Raw genomic sequence first — 17,184 nt, forward strand, 5'->3', positions numbered from 1 at the left:
GGTGCAAGAAAGAATATATAGGAAGCCAGTGACAAGAAGTAAAAGGCTGGATGGAAAAGGAAGAGGAAGATAGAGTCTTGTCTAGATAGAGTTCTTCCCCCAATCTTGATAAAGTTCCTCCCCCATCAGGGAGTGCCACCTGCACAACTGAAGACTGCTAAGACTGCAAGCATCCCTGACGACTGCTCGCGTGCATTTGCGAATGTTTACTAGGAGTGATCCCTCAGGAAACCCTGCAATACTTTATGTGCATTATACTATTGTACCAGCTATCGCTTCTGGTTCGCATCATGAACCAAACTGACTTTTTTGTCGCCTCTACTTCTTAGGACCACCTCCCCTCGCATAACAGTGAAACCTTTCCTTTAAGCAGTCCCGTTATCCCTACTTCATTATTTCGTACCCGCTGAAACCACTCGGCCCTGAGGGGGCAGAGTTTTCTTCGTAAACGTTGCCACGGAACGCGGTTGTTGCCCTGACGAACTTAAGTCCCATTGTCAAAACGTAATTGGCTTCCGAGCTGAGCATATAACTTCACATGCTGTCGACATCACTCGTTTACTTCTTAGGAGACACGTACGTTATGAAGAGTCTAATTTGCCGAAATTTCAGAGAGAGGTTACCGTAACTTCACACAAGAGAACTATGTTGTTTTTCGCGTGTGCTCATGTGATATAAGGGCGCTCGTGAAGCATGAAAACTTGTTGCATGATTACTTTTAAGTCTCCCCTAACTTCAGAAAGCTAATCAACCTGCTAAGTAAGCACTGACGCTGAGGCCAGTGCACGATACATGTTATAACAGAACATTTATTGTATTTTCCAACGCACAAATCTTTTTTTGCAGTGATTGACAGGTTTGTTGCATAAAAAATTTGTCACACGGACAATGGAGCCGCATGCTGGTAACAGTGTGACCTATATACTTCATCGACGTTGTCTTTAATTAAGCGTGATCGTGACGTTGATGGTACCATACTTTTTCGCGGAAAATCCAGCAAAAGCCAGCTCAATTGATTTATGTAAGCTGATGCGTCTCTTACTTAGTGTAGACGTCTTTCATAGTGGCAACTGTGACGGCAATGTCGACGATGCCAAGCTGCTTCGACGAGCTTTCCAGCCTGTCGAACAGAGCCGGAAAACCGCGATGATCGAGCGTGCGCAGTCCGATAGTCGCAGAGCTTTGTTTGTCCTCGTGCACTTCAGCGCCGGGGATAACGCTTTGAATAGTGGCGAGCGCCTGCTTCAGATTGAATAGCTGGGGATCTTTATGGAGGGTCACCTTGTATCCAACACCTGCAACACATATTGACATTTCAATCACATAATACACACCCTTCTTTTCCTACCAGCCCTCCCAGCCCACCTAATTATCGGCTTAACTACAGACTCTCTCTAATTTACTTTATCTTGAGCCCATCAGGTTACTTGGAAGGGGGTCGTGAAGATCCCCCGTCATTGGGCAATATCTTGAACTACACAAGATGCGAAAAAGAAAAAAATTAGCGTAGCTTGCACTGGAGGCGCAATGCTAAAGGGACAGTGGAGCTCATGAGCACCTAGCTAGTCCTTGCTTTTGGGCTAGGCTAAGCACTACGAACTCATCCCCAGCATTTTCCAGAATTTATTGATTATTTATCGATTATCGATTACCTATTGATTGGTTATGTATTGGTTATCGCAAGATATTGGGCACGTATTTGGGCCAGGCTAAGTACTACCAAGTCATACCCAGCATTTCCCAGAATTTATTGATTATTGATCGATTATCGATTAGATATTGATTGGCTATCAATTGGCTATTAATGAATGACTAAGCTTAAGTAGTCCAAACCATGCTTAGCTAGACTTAACAAGGCTCAGCTTCGCTAGTTCATAGGGGTATGTGCCATTATGCTTGGACCCTTTCTGCACGACCGCCAGGATCGGCGCACATTTCCTGTGCACGACACACCGACTTACGGTCGGCTAAACAGCTCCGCTGTTAATACGATTCAGACTCCGGGCCTTTTCCGGGTGCCATTCTCAAGTTTTTAACACGTGTGCAGCAAGATTGCGCTTCGCAAGGTCAGTTCCACAGCGCGTGAAACGACGTGGAATGCGCACAGCTCACTAAATTGCACTATGCTTTGTTGAATTCCGCTTCGCCGCTCGCCGAGCCGGGTGCAAGCGAAGTAAACGGAAATGCGGCGTCATGCGGCGACTTGTCCCGGAAGTAGGGCGCATGCTTCACTTACTAGTGCGCTTGGTCGGATAATATTGCGATTCTACCAGTTTAGATTCGTGGTTTATAGCGTTTTAGGGGTGGTGTTGTCGCTTAATGTGTGGTAAAGGCTTTCAAGGATAATCTGAACCCGTATACGGTATTTTTTAAAAATATAATGCGCTTTATCAGTCGCCAGTGTTTCCAAAGCGAGCCCCTATGTTAGCGACGCTGTCGGCGCGCGATGGCCAATTTTCGATGTCTACTCAAAAGACATCTCCGTGCTTCTTGGATACAGCACAATAGGCAGGTATCTTAGGCGAACAACAAAAAAATATATGCCGAGCTCCCATGCAGGCAAAGTGTCGCTACAAAGTAGCAAAGCGCCGACTTCCGAGAAAAGAGAGTTCACTTTCGGTAGGTTCAGTGAAGGCTCTTCGATGCGCTTTTCAGCCGCTAAAGTAGAGCTCAATGGCAGAGCTAGTTAGGTACTAGGACGAGTGTTTCATTGCTGGAATCGCCAGCCGTTTCTGCGCAGGCGCGAGTACGAATGGGTGCGAGAGAAAAATGTAGAGGCAAATATTTGCTGCTTGAAGGCCTGGCTTTGCCTAGGTACTAAGGAGAACTTTATCTGCTTGTTTAGTATTCCTTTTTCCCTAGGCGTGTCGGCATTGTGAAGTGAGAATGTGTGTCCGTGTTTGTTGGTGATCTGTGTGTCTAAAGGTACGTCGCACAGACATATATACGTACGTATGTCTGCGAATCTTAGGAGCTAAAGGTACGTCGGACAGACTTTCCGAGGTACCTTTAGCTTCTGGGATTCGCGTACGTCCGGCGTACTTTTCGACACAGCGATCACCAAATGGGGCGTAAAGGCTCATTGCTTTGCCTGGTTCACCGCGCCGGCAGCCACCGTCGTCGGAGCGTAAACAAACTCGCGCACGGACTTGGCCTGCGTGCGCAATCTTGCCAACAGCTGTCCACGCCATTAAACTGCGCCAGCAGACCTAGCTCTGCAATGCGGCACTCCTAGGGACAAACGCATACAAAACGCCGCCATAATGGAATGCTCAATGTGGCCAGCGCGATAATTATCTGAATGGCTAAAATTTGTTTAACACTAGGTTACAACTAGTCCCAATGCGAGGTAAAGAGAGGCATCTGTACGTGTCCCCGTACAGGTAAAGTTCATTCCGTGTATTTTTGAACACATTTCGATTGCCATTTCAAATTTAGTTCACATTGTGGGCTAGGTGTGCATACACCTTAACCAGATGGCACCACCGAAACGCGCAAGGCTGTGGATGGCTCGTTTACTCTGAATGGGCATCTCTTCGTCTGTGCTTACTGCTGACTTGTGCTGGAAACTCATCGTTACCCGTGCTCGGCGTGACAAACACAGCTACGGTAATCACCATGAATCCAGTCACGTTGTGTGCTGTTATTATTCTTAGTTTGATCTAATGTTTGGCAGAGGTACCAGCGGGATGGAAGAATCAAATATATGTATCATGGCGGTAGTCGCGAGTTCTCCGAAGTCACCCATGGGGGCTGTGCTTTTCCTCTGGATTAAGTTTTACTACAACTACTCATCGAGCTTACATTTGTAGCTTTATTGAACCACGAATACGGAACAAGGCTATGTATCGTGTTTCATATGCGGCGGGAGACTTTTCGTTGCATTTGATGACCACTTTCCTAAACAGTTAGCATAGATATTCCGCGTCTGGGTGCAGAGTATTTGGTGGCTCTGATATTTACCGCAGGCTTTCTTGAGAAACGTAGTCGAACCACTGCAAATTATCCTTCCTGCGGCCATTATGATGATCTGGTCCGCCACGGCGTCTGCCTCGTCCATGTCGTGCGAGGACAACAAAACTGCCCTCTCTCTCCCAATCTGCTGCAGTAGGCCCCAGATTTTACGACGAGTACCAGGGTCCAGGCCCGAGCAGGGCTCGTCGAGCATGAGAAGCTGCCGTGGAAAATGTAATACAGTCAACCCTCCAATACCTTCGCTCTCATATCTCCTGCCACAAGAAAATTTCACATCCTTTAAGTATAAGCAGAGTTACACGTTGATATCGCACTGTCGCGCATGCTTCCTCTTCCTTTCACCTCCACTAGTGCGCTGGAAATTAGGCGAGATGGAAAGAGGCCTTGACACCGCGCAGAAGTTGGGCATTTTCTTTTTTCGTTACGAACCTACTTTCTGAATAGTAAAAACCAGTGAAAAGACAAAGGACAGAGAAGAGACGTGGCACACACGACGACTGGGGATAATTGCATCAGTTCTACCTCTCTCTCACTGATGCGGAGGGAACTAAGTTTCCTATCGCACTGGCGTACGTTAGCTACGTGGCGTTTTGCAATAAACTTTGTTTGTGTGTGGGTGTCGGCTTTTGAGCTGCGCATACTCGCCGGGTTTTCCTGGGGGACGGGGTTTTTCAATAAAGCACAGTTGTTAGTAAAAAAAAAAAAAACAGTCGTCGTGTGTGCCCCGTCTCTTCTCTGTCCTTCGTTTTTTGACTGGTTTTTACTATTCAGTATGTACCAACTGACCCAGACAGCTACTCAACCTATTTTCTGTTGATTTCTACGTGTCACTACGCGCCTGGAACAATGTTACCCACAGGGACCAATCGTGATGCACGAAATGGCCTCGTCGTGACAGCCACGGTATCTACATTACGCAGCAGACGTAGCTACGTGCAACTGCTGTGCGTACAGCGAAACGTTTGCTATGCGCGCCATCTTCCCGCGGGTCGAAAGTGCAAGGTCACGCTATCAAACGCGTGCAAAGGATACCACGAAGACGTGAGAGAGGGAGGGGGCCAAGTGAGCGTGCGTCCCCTCTTTAGCCTGGTCGTGGCTGAGCATTGCTATCCGTGCTGCTGAGCGCATGCGCGACCCACGCGGCCTACCTTGGAAGTAATCTGCGGCAAGGTAAAGCTGGGACGTGCTGAGATGGCTGGCCCCTTAATGACTTACGGCATGCCTGTTTTTGGAGGTTGCGTAATCCCTAGTTTCGGAGACGCGTTGATGCAAGAAGCAGCCCGCAGCACGTGTTTTTCGCTGCCAGCGCTTTTCATCACGACAGCGTTGAGACAGTGATTGTACGTGTCGTTGAGCGTGATGTGTCGACGCTTACCTGTGCAAGCGTGTGACCATGCTCCTTAACTATATTAGTAAGCGAATGTTTCAAGCAGCTTACACGGCCAATGAAACTATGTGCCAATTACTTCGTGTTGTCGAATACATTGCTGTAGCGATCAATGCTTCCATTGTCGGGCTAAACTACAACTCGTGTTTAATTTGTTCGAACATTAAATACTACGCAGAAGTCCGAAATACAAAGAAACAAGGTTATACAATTCTCTAACAACAAAATTTCAATCACTTCTGGAATCAGCATGGCATTTGCGTAAGCGTTGGCTTGTACAAATGACAGTGTAGTAAAAAGTGTGCTGATGTTATGTACCATGGAGTTTGTGTCAGCTCGACAGACTCTCTACATATTGATAAATTTGGTAGAATTTTCGTTGGCTCCATTGCCTTCAATATGGTACACTTCCATTTTCAGGTATATGAAGACCATAGAATTTCTGAGGTTCAAACGCTAGAGGTATCAAATTTCTTCCCATCTCACTATTTGTGGTCTATCACTTCCCATAAAAGTGATGTGAACTCCGAGATCCCAGACGTGGTGCATTGCTGCACAGTGGAAATTTCAGACGCGTATTGCATTTGCCGGTCACCAGAGCAATGCTGCACCGACAGAAATGCTGGACATCAGGCAAGTGTGACGCTTAGCACAACCACTCGATGGACGTCTGCTCAATACTCTTAACAGAGTGGACAACCCAGTTAAACTACTGAATCCCCAAAATCGCAGCTGTTAATTCGTATTGAATAGATACTATTTTGAAAACTCTTCTTTCCGTGCGTATCTATAATGTTTGACCTCTATGATGGTAAAACTCTCGGTACCTGAGCAATTTCGGTTACCTAAGTAGGTTCCATTGAAATAGCAGATCTGCTAAAGAACATACAGTTTTATTACTACAGTGCTCAAGCTTTCCGAACGTATTCAAAATGCGTCGTTCTCACATATCAATCAAATTTTAATTTGAAATTAAGTCAACGTGCGAATGTTAGGGTTGTGTTTTCAGCATCTACAAAATTGCAATGTCTGTGCAGACAAACCAGACGAGGCCTATCCAACAAGCGCATGTGCAAAAAGAAACACCAGGAACCGTTTGTTGAATGTGCGGGAGCAATTGTTTACAACCTTCCTTTAAAGTGCGGGAAAAATTACATCGGACGAAGCGGAAGTTGCCTCAACGTTTCACTGCGTCTCTATTGTCGTCCCATCCTTGTTATTTTTTGCGCTGTTACACATGTTTCAAGTTAGTGCCGGTGTGTGTCTCGTCTTGCTTCATCCTTGTCTTTTCACGTGCTATAAGCCTCACGATGTCACACCCACAAGCCCAAATCACTGTATTACAGTATCCCCTTGTTATGTAAATTAGTTTACCTTTCCTATGTAATTAAATCCCCTGTTCTGTTTCACCTTCCTCTCGGCCTCGTAATCTTCACCAAAAAAGCAACCCTGATCAAGCAATCTCGGACGATGGTGTGGGCCCACTAACTTCCGTGTGACGCTTCGGTAGTGTAGGCCAGCTACACGTTACGAGACGCATCGATGGCGTAGGCTATAGAGAGCGACCTGCAGTTGACGCTATACGCCGGGACCATGACTTCTAGTCCGAGCCCCCGTCCATCATACAAAAAGTGTAATGCCTTGTATCTCTACAACATGCCTAATTAGCGAATTTAAGCCATTTATGCCATATAACAGTGCGATTGTAGACTATTGGTGGCTTTATAGGAGATAAGGAACCATTGAAAAAAGAAATTGATCAAAGAATGCCCATAGGGTTACTGGGGCCCTGTCGAAAATGCAGACAAGCTTATAGTAGGGGTGGACCAACTTAAATTTGGGGGAATGCTAACTTGAAATTCGGAAGTGTGCCATTCTGAAAATTCAAAAGTGGGCTAACGTGAAATTTTGGGGCGACAACTGAAATTTGGGGGTGGGCAAATCTGAAACTTATGGTGGGCGAACTTGAAATTTAGGGATAGGCTAACTTGAAGTTTAGGTTGGGTGAACTTGAAATTTGGGGTGTGGCCACTTTAAATTGTGGGTGGACAAACTAGAAATTTTGGGGTGGGACAACTTGAAACTTGGGGTTAGACCAATTGAAATTTAGTTTGGTCTAATTTGAATTTGGGGGTGGGCTAAATTAGAATTTAGTGGTGTGGAGACTTGAAGCTTATGGGGTGGGCCAATTGAACTTTTCGGTTCGTCATACTTAAAATTTGGGGTTGGGCCTACTTGAAATATAGGGATGGACCAACTTGAAATTCAGGGGTAGACAAACTTGAAATTTGAGTGGGCCAACTGAAATTTCGGGGTAACCCAACTTAAATTTTGGAGTGGGGAGCTGAAATTTCGGGTTGGGCCAAGGAAAATTTGGGGTGGGCCATAATTTCAATCTATGAATGCGCCAGCTGAAATTCGAGGGTGGGCCAACTTGAACTTTAGGGGTGTGCTAATTTGAAATTGAGGGCTGGACCAATTAAACTGAGATGTCCCAACCTGAAATTTGGAGTAGGCCAACCTTTGGGTGGGCCAACTTGGAATTTGAATGTGGGTCAACTTAGAATTTGGGTTGGGCCTACTTAAACTTTGGGGTAGGACAAATTGAAATTTAAGAGCGGGTCAACTGAAATTTGGGGATGGCCCCACTTCAAATTGGGGGCTAGTCTAACTAAAATGTGGGGTTTGGCCAACCGAGATTTGGAGGTAGGCCAACTTGAAATTTGAGAGTGGGCTAACTTCAATTTTGGAGTGGTCCAAGTTAAAATTCAGGATGGGTAACTAAAATTTGGGGTTGTAGCAAAGAAAATTTGGGTGTGGGCTAACTTGAAATGTAGGAGTAGGCCATCATTTCAATTTATGAATGGCCAACCAAAATTTGAGGGTGGGCCAACGTCAAATTTAGGGTGGACCGACTTGAAATTTAGGGGTGGGCTAACTGAACTTCTGAGATAAACAGCTATAAATTTGGAGGTGGGCCAACGTAAATTTCGGGATGGGCCAACTTGAAATTTGAGGGTGGGCCAACCTAAAGTTTGGGCTTCTGCCAACTTAAGTTTTAGGGGTGGGCCAAATTGAAATCTAGAGGTGGGTCAATTGGAATTTGGGGGTGGCTCAACTTGAAATTAGGAGCTGGCCAACTAAAATGTGGGGTTTAGCCAGACTAAATTTGGGGGTGGGCCAAGTTGAAAAGATGGGTGGCCCAGCTTGAAGTTTAGGGATGGCCCAACTGAAATATGGAGGTGGGCCCACTGGAAATTTGGGGGTGACCCAACTTTGGTAAAGTTTCTACATAATTTTTTCTTTGACACGTTGTAACGTGTCCTTAAGTATATGCTTGTGGCGCCTACAGGGTACCACAAGAAAAAGAGGTCACCAAAGCCAGAACCCGACTGGTCAATAGGTATGTAGCACCCCAAGGGGGTGCATAAAAACGGTACTCCCCTATCGCAGACAGTCATGCCTTATGGTTACAGGAGCCAAATGGTACATACCATGTATCCACGGTCGCATGCATATGCCTCTCATGCCACTACACTCTTTGAGACGTTTTGAGTCTGTGCCACATGCCAGTTTCTCACGTTCTCTACACGTGTTAGCATACACTTTGGGACGCTATGTAGATGGCACACCCCCCTCCCCCATCTTCAGGATTGGCTCTCATTCCTCGGTTGATTCCTCTAGGCAGCTATCGCTACGTAGAAACTGCGACATTATACTGCCTTCATGATTAGCCCAGGTTGATCATGTTCTGTTGCTTATTCACTGGAGTGCAAATGTCATCGTCGTTTTAACGTAGTCCACATCACTACACATAGGTACATTCGATGGTTTAAAGGGCAACTCCGGCGATTTTTTTACCATGTCAAGATAATGGCATTTCTAGGTTTCCGAGGCTCCTTGTCACGCGTATGATAGCAGAATTGCTCCGCAAATTCAAAAAATAACTTTAAATAAGCAAAGAGGCGTGAGACCGAAACCGAAACTCGACCAGGCAGCCGAGCGTACAACTTCGTGTGACGTCATCAATGTATCACCAGCGGCAGTGGCGTAGCCAGAAATTTTGTTCGGGGGGGGGGGGGGGGGCTCAGGTTGCAGCGCGGCCTCCTCCTTATAGAATTTGTCGAGGGATCAAATACATGAATAATAGCTGCATTGCCAATGCCATTGTATATTAGATGCTGCAAACAAATTATCGAACGCTACGCACTGTCAAGTAAAATATGTATATTTTCATAAAAGAATATATTCGTATGTCCCAAAAATTCTGGCAAAAATAACTGCTATCAATGCTCCCGCGTTTTTTTGTCTATTTAATGAGGAAAGAAAATATCACACGGACATTAGAACTATATCAGTTCGAAACCAGCAAAGCAGTGTATACAGCTGATATGAAGAACGTAAAGGCCGTGAAATGAATAAGTTGAGGACAAATATTTTGTTGAATCTTTGTCATTCAAGAACCTTGTTTACATTTTTGCACATATGCAACGGCCAGGAAAAAACCTCAATGACGCTGTCCCTCATTGCAATAGATTGCGCAGGAGCAGCTGTTACCGGTCGTGTATTGTAATTACACCGAGATTATACTCGCAACAGTGCGTACAAATAAAAGTAGGAGAGAGAGAGAGAGAAGTCATAAGGTAAGGGCAGGGTAGAGCACTACACGGGCCGATTTTTTCAGCCCGAGCCCAGCCCGGGCCCGTTTTTACGTTGGGCGGCCCGCCTGAGCCCGATCAAAACTTTTATGGTGAGACCCGAAAAAAAATAATCTACGTTACCGCCCGGCCCGGCCCGCCACCCCTTATCTTAGGCCCGAGCCCGGCTCGAAACTGGCCCGAACCCGGCCCGAGACCGAAAAATACATGTTTTTCAGAGTTGAGAGCACCGAGAATAACTCGCTGCACGTTACATGCACACCACCATAAAGCCCGAGCCCGGCCCGGGCCCGGGTCAAAAAGCACACGCCGTGCCCGAGCCCGTGAAAAAACTGATCTACCCGGCCCGGGCTTTCGGGTAAGCCCGAGCCCGTGCAGTGTTCTAAGGCAGAGAGGTTAACTATGCTGAGCCCGGTAGGCTACCCTGCACTGGGGAAGGGGGAGAAGGGATTGAAAGAGAAGGAAGCGAGAAGTTCACAGTTCACACGTTGCACATTTACAGTTAAGCGTTCATCACTGAGTTTCGTCACAGGCGGTCATACAGGCTTGTGCACTTCAAAAAACGCAGCAGCGCCTTTGTAACCCTGCACATAGCAGAAGCACGAGGCCACGCGCCCAAGATCTTTTCCTCCGTAAAAGGCCTCTTGTCTAAGTGCCCCATAGAGTTTCATATTACTATATGGTTATTTATTTAGAAACTCTATGAAGTGCCCCAAAGCCGTCCGAAGGGCAATCCTCTCATCTTCGTATTTGTGGCAGTCACATAAAAGTAAGAGTTCTGCATAATATACATTAGAAATGCGAAGACAGCATGGAATATACAAATGCCAAGATACAACTCGCTAAAGGGCAAAAAAAAGTAGCTGGAAACAAAGTTCAGTGCTTATATACAGAACACCTCGCAACAAGATATTTAAATATACGTCTAAGTCTCCAATAAATCTACGTATTTAAGCAAACGTCACTGTATATTATGCGTCAAACAAGACAAATAATCACGTTGCGGAGTCAGAGATAGTAAACTTTGCGCACAGAAAGACAGATGATCTAGGCAAGAACAAAACTATGATCGCAGAAATCGTGATATGTACTCGGGCCATGCAGCGGTCGCGACAGCACCATACAGGTAGAATAATAGAGGAATAATGCAGAAATCAGTACGAAAATGTGTAATTTAACTGCCCGCACAGCGGCAACAATTATTCTGCACCCAAAATAAAAGGAGGGTTTTGCTTCGTTTCAAAAAAGAAATAAAAGCAGGTAGCTAAAAAGGAAAGAAAAGGACAAACGAAAGCCACAGATGATGCGGCAAGTTACTACCCAATATCCGAGTGTGTTTTTGGCAAACGCCGCATGGGCCGGGCTTTCAATGAGCCAGGTCGGTCAAAATTGGTTATTGATGTCCTCGTAATTTTCGTATTCGCATGATAATTTTGATCATGATGCTAACTGCTAGAATGAACGGCTGAAATTTCCGCGGTTTTAAAAGCTAACGAACAGTCATACGTTTTCATAATTACGAGCTTATGGACCTGAAGGAACAGAGCTTTTTACTTGCATTGATTTTTGCTGCTTCGCTATCTAAAGGACAAACTTCTCTCGGCGAGGAAGTTGAGCGAAGCGGTCAATGACTTCGGACACGTTGATGCCGACTTCTCTGTGGGTGTATATAAGCACCAGTCTAACCATTCGTTCCACAGACATTGTAGAGCGCAAGTAGGTTTTTAGTAAACTCTTATTAAAAAATATTCTCTCTGCGCTGGCAGTGGCCACTGGAAGGGTGACTAAAATCTGGAACAGTTTGTACACATTTACAAAGAACCTGCAGTCGCAATGAGAGAGGGCATCCATTCCGGTGCTAAAACCTAAATCACTCCCTCGGTGTCGTTGGCATCCTTGTTTAGGTACCTTGCACAAACAGTAGGCTGTTAGATTCCACCGATGTACGTCGTTTCGTCAGGAAGTATGGAGAAGCAGCCTGATTTTGCAACTAGGCTTTCTTTGATAATTTCGCCACAAATTTGTATAATTTTGTTTTGGGCATCTGGGCTTAAATACGAGGCATTACTGGGGCAACTTTCCAAATGGTTCTTCAGATATGTATCTCCAGAATCAGCTCGCATGCGAAGAAGCGCTCTGAAAATACCTGTACTTTCTTAGGGGCATATGCTTAAATCCATAGGGCCACTGTCCCTGTGGCCACGGAGAGTCAGACCTTGTAGCCCGCAAAAAGAATTTCCTCAATAATAGGCCATTTCCTTTCTCCTGTTTTCTCATATTTTACTTTGCCTGCCCTCGTCAAGCTGATCGATCACATTGGGCACGCGTCCTGAAAATGTTTGGAGAAAATTATCACCTGCTAGCTCACAGTCACGGTAATATTTAGTATTTTCGTGTGTGTGGAAGATTGCGAGCGCGTGCTTTCATTTCTGGAACGGCTTGGACACGAGGGCTCCAGTGCACGCATGTTGGTCCAAGTTTATAACAGCATTAACCCCATAAAGTTCCATAATTGAAAATCTTTTAAAGCACGCCTTTGGAAATGTCAGTGCACCTTTCGCGTCAAAAGTTTATGAGAACTTTACACCCATAAAATTTCGGAATTGAAATCTATGCACTCCGTAGATTCCGCGGCCGCTGCGAGATGCCGCAACGCGCCCGCTCGCTATCGAAAAGCCCTTGAAAGTTTGTGCTCGGATGGGGCTCCTTGCGTTACGTGACCCGAGGTGCCACGAAATCCACCCCAGGTGCCATGAAATCCAGCCCGAGTTCGCAATGTTCGTGCTGAAATGTTATTCGAGCGTGAAAAAGACATTGTAGACAGAATGCAGAATGATTCCCGGCGTCGGTGGTAGCTTTGGTCGGCGATGCATGCCAGCACGAAAACATTTCGGGGGGGGGGGGGGGCTGAAGCCCCATCAGCCCTCCCCCCCCCCCCCCCTGGCTACGCGCCTGACCAGCGGGGAAGGCGCGCAATGCATGTCGGTCTCGTCAGCGTGGAGATCGAAACCGCTGAAGAGCAGACGCTCAGTTGATTCGCGACCACGCTGCATCATTGGTACCATGTCCTCAAATGACAGTATGAGCTGCACAAGCTCCTCGGATCTGTCAAAGAGCAACAGCTTTGAATCTGGGGCATACTACAGCACAGACTCCTGGACTTCTCCATGCTCTCGTCACTGTCGTCTGCATGATCCCGGCATGCTCTGCTTGGAATATTCGTGACGTCATACACAATGTGGCCTGAGGTAAGGTAGGGTCCTCGAGGCAATAAATTAAATTCATTTGTAGAAAATCTGTGCAACTCTCAAGCCTGTTTTTTTAGGACATAACGGAGGTGTTCAGAGGAACAGACCCAGCGAATTTCATCGACATCCGTTGATATCGAAAAATCGCCGGAGTTGCCCTTTAACACTTGGTCTCAGATCACGTCCCAATCCTTGTACCTCTCAGGTCGTTCAATACCTATGCGTGTTTAATTACATACCATTGTCGTAACCATTGTCGTCGTGTTGCTGCTGTCGTTATACACACGTACTCTAGTATCGCACACACGCAGCGACCCGATTTACACAAACACCATGGTCCACCTATTGTAACGCTTTCCGGAAACCCTAAAATATGCCGGATAGCTATAGATACTTGCAAAATGCCTCGATGACATTGATTCCCACATTGTGTGGGATCTGTGCAGTTTGATGACCTGAGGTGATCTCCTTAGACCTTCGTTGGCCGGTCACATGTGCCCTCCTGGAGCAGTAGTCAAAAACGCAAAACATAGTTGCGCAAGAAAAAACACTCCCTGTAACTTCTCGAACACCAGTCAGAACCTTGCCGCCTTTTCTTTGTACTGTTCCGTTGGCGAGAGTGTGATCATTCCAGCTAGTCGCAAAGATCATTGGTTTTCAGGTAAGAACATGGTTTATCTAGCGCTGTGTACAGTGTATATGTAGGTGAGATGTAGTGCAGCTGGTGAAAGCGACCAATGTCTTGCATTATGAAGAGCATAGTAGAGACCAACACTACAGTAATTCACGCGCTGTAGCTGCGAGGGTGCAATGGTTGCGCTAGTGCTGGCTGGCACGCCGCAGTTTTAGATATGCCAGTGTGGTTCGTAACCGTATTTATCTTGGTAACATACTGTTTGCATTTGTAGCGTGAGTACAATGTATTTCGTCTTTTTCGATACACGCATTCCAAATATACTTTGGCACTGACCTTAAGTAAGGAAAAAACCTGCCCCAAATACTTAGCAAGTTTTAGCACATGCGGAGCGCATCTCATGGGAGTTGCTGGTCAGCAGTATCGAACGAAGTCTTTATCGGAAACGCGTCCATTTTGTTGTCAATAGGATCCCGCCTACTTGCGCGATAGAACCATCCCAGTGTGCATGCACTTTATGAGTATTGCACGGCTCATGTCGAGAATTCTTGGGGACGGACATCAGACATTAGTAGACAAGAAACGCAAGACGAGTATCTCTATACACGTAATCAAACGACCTTATATAAGGGCATCTAATAATTTTCTGCGGAATGTTTAAATAAACTGCTTCGGTGAAACATCACCTTGGGCTGCGAAGCGATGGCGGTGGCCAGACTCAACATTCGAGCCTTTCCGCAGGAAATCTCTCCGGGCATCTTGGGTCCCACGTCGCTCAAGTTCAGTTTCTCCAGCATGCTCGTCGTGGCATGCTGCACATCACCGCCGTCGGTATCCCTTAGCTGTTGAAAATACGAATGCATTAACTGGTCATGGCGGCTTTGTCGAGTGTTTGATGACTATCTATGAGAATGTGATGTAATTTAAGAGTTGCCGTGGAATGAAAAACTACCAAACGAGGAGGTGTTTTAAATGTTTTTCTAACTTCACCATGAACAGAGCTAACGACCTTTTCACTGTCTCTCCACTCATCTTTCTGTGGTGGTGATTCCCTTCAAAAACATTGTTGAAGAAATGATGTCTCATGACTGCTTATGAGAATGGGATAGAATTTGAATGTTACGGTGCAATGGCACAAGCTTCAAATGAGGATGTGTATTAAGCTTGTTACACTTTTGGCAATGCGTTGGTAACAATGGTGTCATTTTTCCAATTACCCCTCATTGGTGACTGTTTAAAAATTGTCGCAAAACCTATGCCTGAGGCTTAGCTACCAGAATGCGATTGGATTACAGCATTGCGCTGCATTATGACACCACCCACAAGTTTTTATAAGTTTATAGAGGTTGAGGGCGAATCTGATGCTCCGTACATACTATTTTCTGCTTTGGGCAGCGATTGAAACGAAGCGTAGATTGAACACCACACTTATCTTTCCAATTTCTAAATTTTTGTTCACCTCCTTGCCAACATGTGATCAATTACACTTTCAACCCTTACGGTGGCTGGAGGTTTAGTTTACATTTAGTCTGGTTCTAAATTTTCCAAACACGTAATTGTCTTTGAAGAGTACTTTTCTTATTGTAATTGTCTTTGAAGGGTACTTCCCTTATTTACAACGAGAGCAAACCAGTATCTCCACAACGGAAGTGCGACACCGAGTGATTTCTGACTGAACTTGTACCGACTGGCGGACATGTTCTTGCACTCACTCGTGCTTGAACTGTTTCGTTCAACTCGCTACGGTTCTTTGCAAGGAACAAGCTTTTTTGAGAAGCCAGCGCGGCACTTACGGTGGCGAAGTAAATGGCGTTCTCCTCGCATGTCAGGTCCTCAAAAAAGATGTCAGACTGCTGGCACAGTGTGACCTCCCTGCGTACCAACTCTTGGCTGGTGTACAAACTGTGGCCGCACACTGTCACCCTGCCGCTAGTCGGTCCTCCGAGTGCGCCTGCACAAAGCAGAGACACGTAAAGTCTTCAACTGCAAGGCTTTTTACAGAAGGTACCTTCAGTAATTGCTAAAGACCATGTTCATTGAAACCAAAACAAAGCATATCAGCCTATAAATATACTGCCAACTGATATGTTCTGTTTGCTTTTTTTTTGTAAATGCAGCTTAAGTGAGGGCTTACCACTGACTTGTCCGAAGCGTGTGATCTTGCATTACTTGTGCACATCATTGCCTCAGCTTGTTCTCGATGTTGTGCTGTTATCGCCATTTCGTGAAGACAATTTGGGGTTTGTCTTCAAACCGAAGCTTCCAGCTACTTTACCGAACATTCGCAATGCTACACGAAGGTCAGCGAGAATCTCCTGCATCATTTGTAAATTTAGCACCCGGCCTAGAGCATGTTCGGCTCTGGTCCCACATGAGTAAAAAATGGCTTGCCCGCTGGAATTCTTCGTAAGAGCAAATTTCATCTAATCCCAATACGAATGCAGACAGCCAATGGCAAAGTTAACGCACCAAGCAAGAGCGTTGTGAACTCAGACACGTCGTTTTGTGCTGACCATTACTGCGCTTGTCCCGATCGCAACCACCCAGTTCTTTTCTTGGTAGGTACAAGCTGACCCAACGAAATATTCCATTTTACTTGGTCAATTGCTGTTATCGTCGTCTCGTTCCTACAATGCCGTGACACTATATACAGTCCACCAATACTAGGAATAATCGCTTCTCAGGTGGAGCGACTCACCTGTCAGGATCCTCATCAAGGTGGTCTTGCCCATGCCATTTTGACCCAGCAGAACGGTAACCTTGCGCTCGTACACTGTCAGATCCAGGCCGTCCAAGACTAAAGCTTTTCCAAGTACCTATCCACGAAAAAAAAAATTATGCACTATTTTCAGATATTTCAACCCAAGCAAATTATAAGTCAGAGACAGCGAATCAGCATAAACCAGTTCTCACACCTATTGGCAGCGGTAGAGGTTTGTTTTCATAAAAAGCGCGAACACGCCTCACGTGTCCGGATTAATTGTTATTGCACAAAAACCTGTGGGCAATAGGAATCGTGTTCGGGCGCTGCAGTTAGCCCCTCATACAGGATTTCACGGCGCTGGCTTTTGTTCTTTGAGCTTGAAGTGCGCCGATAATCTTGGATTTTTTTCCCCATTTACCGAGCACCACAGCGTCCTAGGCGTTTCTCACCTTTCTGAGGTCTCTGGTCAGAATTATCGGATGCACGTCTGGCGGCAGCTCTTCGAAGCGGGTCGGGTCTCTCTGGACGGGCGTTGCATCGACCTCTGTTTCTCTAGTGTCGCCTTTCCAATATTTCTT

The 17,184-nt window shown here is 45.9% G+C and overlaps 1 protein-coding gene across 1 annotated transcript; it reads right to left on the reverse strand.

The window, feature by feature from the left end:
- Positions 1 to 1,038: 1,038 nt before the first annotated feature.
- Positions 1,039 to 16,223, reverse strand: LOC119454048 (phospholipid-transporting ATPase ABCA3). The gene is made up of 5 exons (XM_049667889.1): positions 16,178 to 16,223; positions 15,696 to 15,853; positions 14,589 to 14,744; positions 3,964 to 4,174; positions 1,039 to 1,295 (listed from the first exon to the last, which is right to left on the reverse strand). The coding sequence occupies exons 1-5, from the start codon at positions 16,221 to 16,223 to the stop codon at positions 1,039 to 1,041; spliced, it is 828 nt and encodes a 275-aa protein (XP_049523846.1).
- Between the last annotated feature and the right edge of the window lie 961 nt (positions 16,224 to 17,184).

This window comes from Dermacentor silvarum, chromosome 5 (genome assembly GCF_013339745.2).
Source record: "Dermacentor silvarum isolate Dsil-2018 chromosome 5, BIME_Dsil_1.4, whole genome shotgun sequence".
NCBI lineage: Eukaryota > Metazoa > Arthropoda > Arachnida > Ixodida > Ixodidae > Dermacentor > Dermacentor silvarum.

What these genes read in the sequence shown, in the direction of transcription:
- LOC119454048 (XM_049667889.1), bottom strand. Translation starts at nt 16,223, where the DNA reads ATGCAGGAGATTCTCGCTGACCTTCGTGTAGCATTGCGAATGTTCG. An exon ending in TGTAGCATTGCGAATGTTCG is followed by an intron (nt 15,854 to 16,177) that starts GTAAAGTAGCTG and finishes TGCTTTGTGCAG; the next exon opens with GCGCACTCGGAGGACCGACT. An exon ending in ACGCCATTTACTTCGCCACC is followed by an intron (nt 14,745 to 15,695) that starts GTAAGTGCCGCG and finishes TATTTTCAACAG; the next exon opens with CTAAGGGATACCGACGGCGG.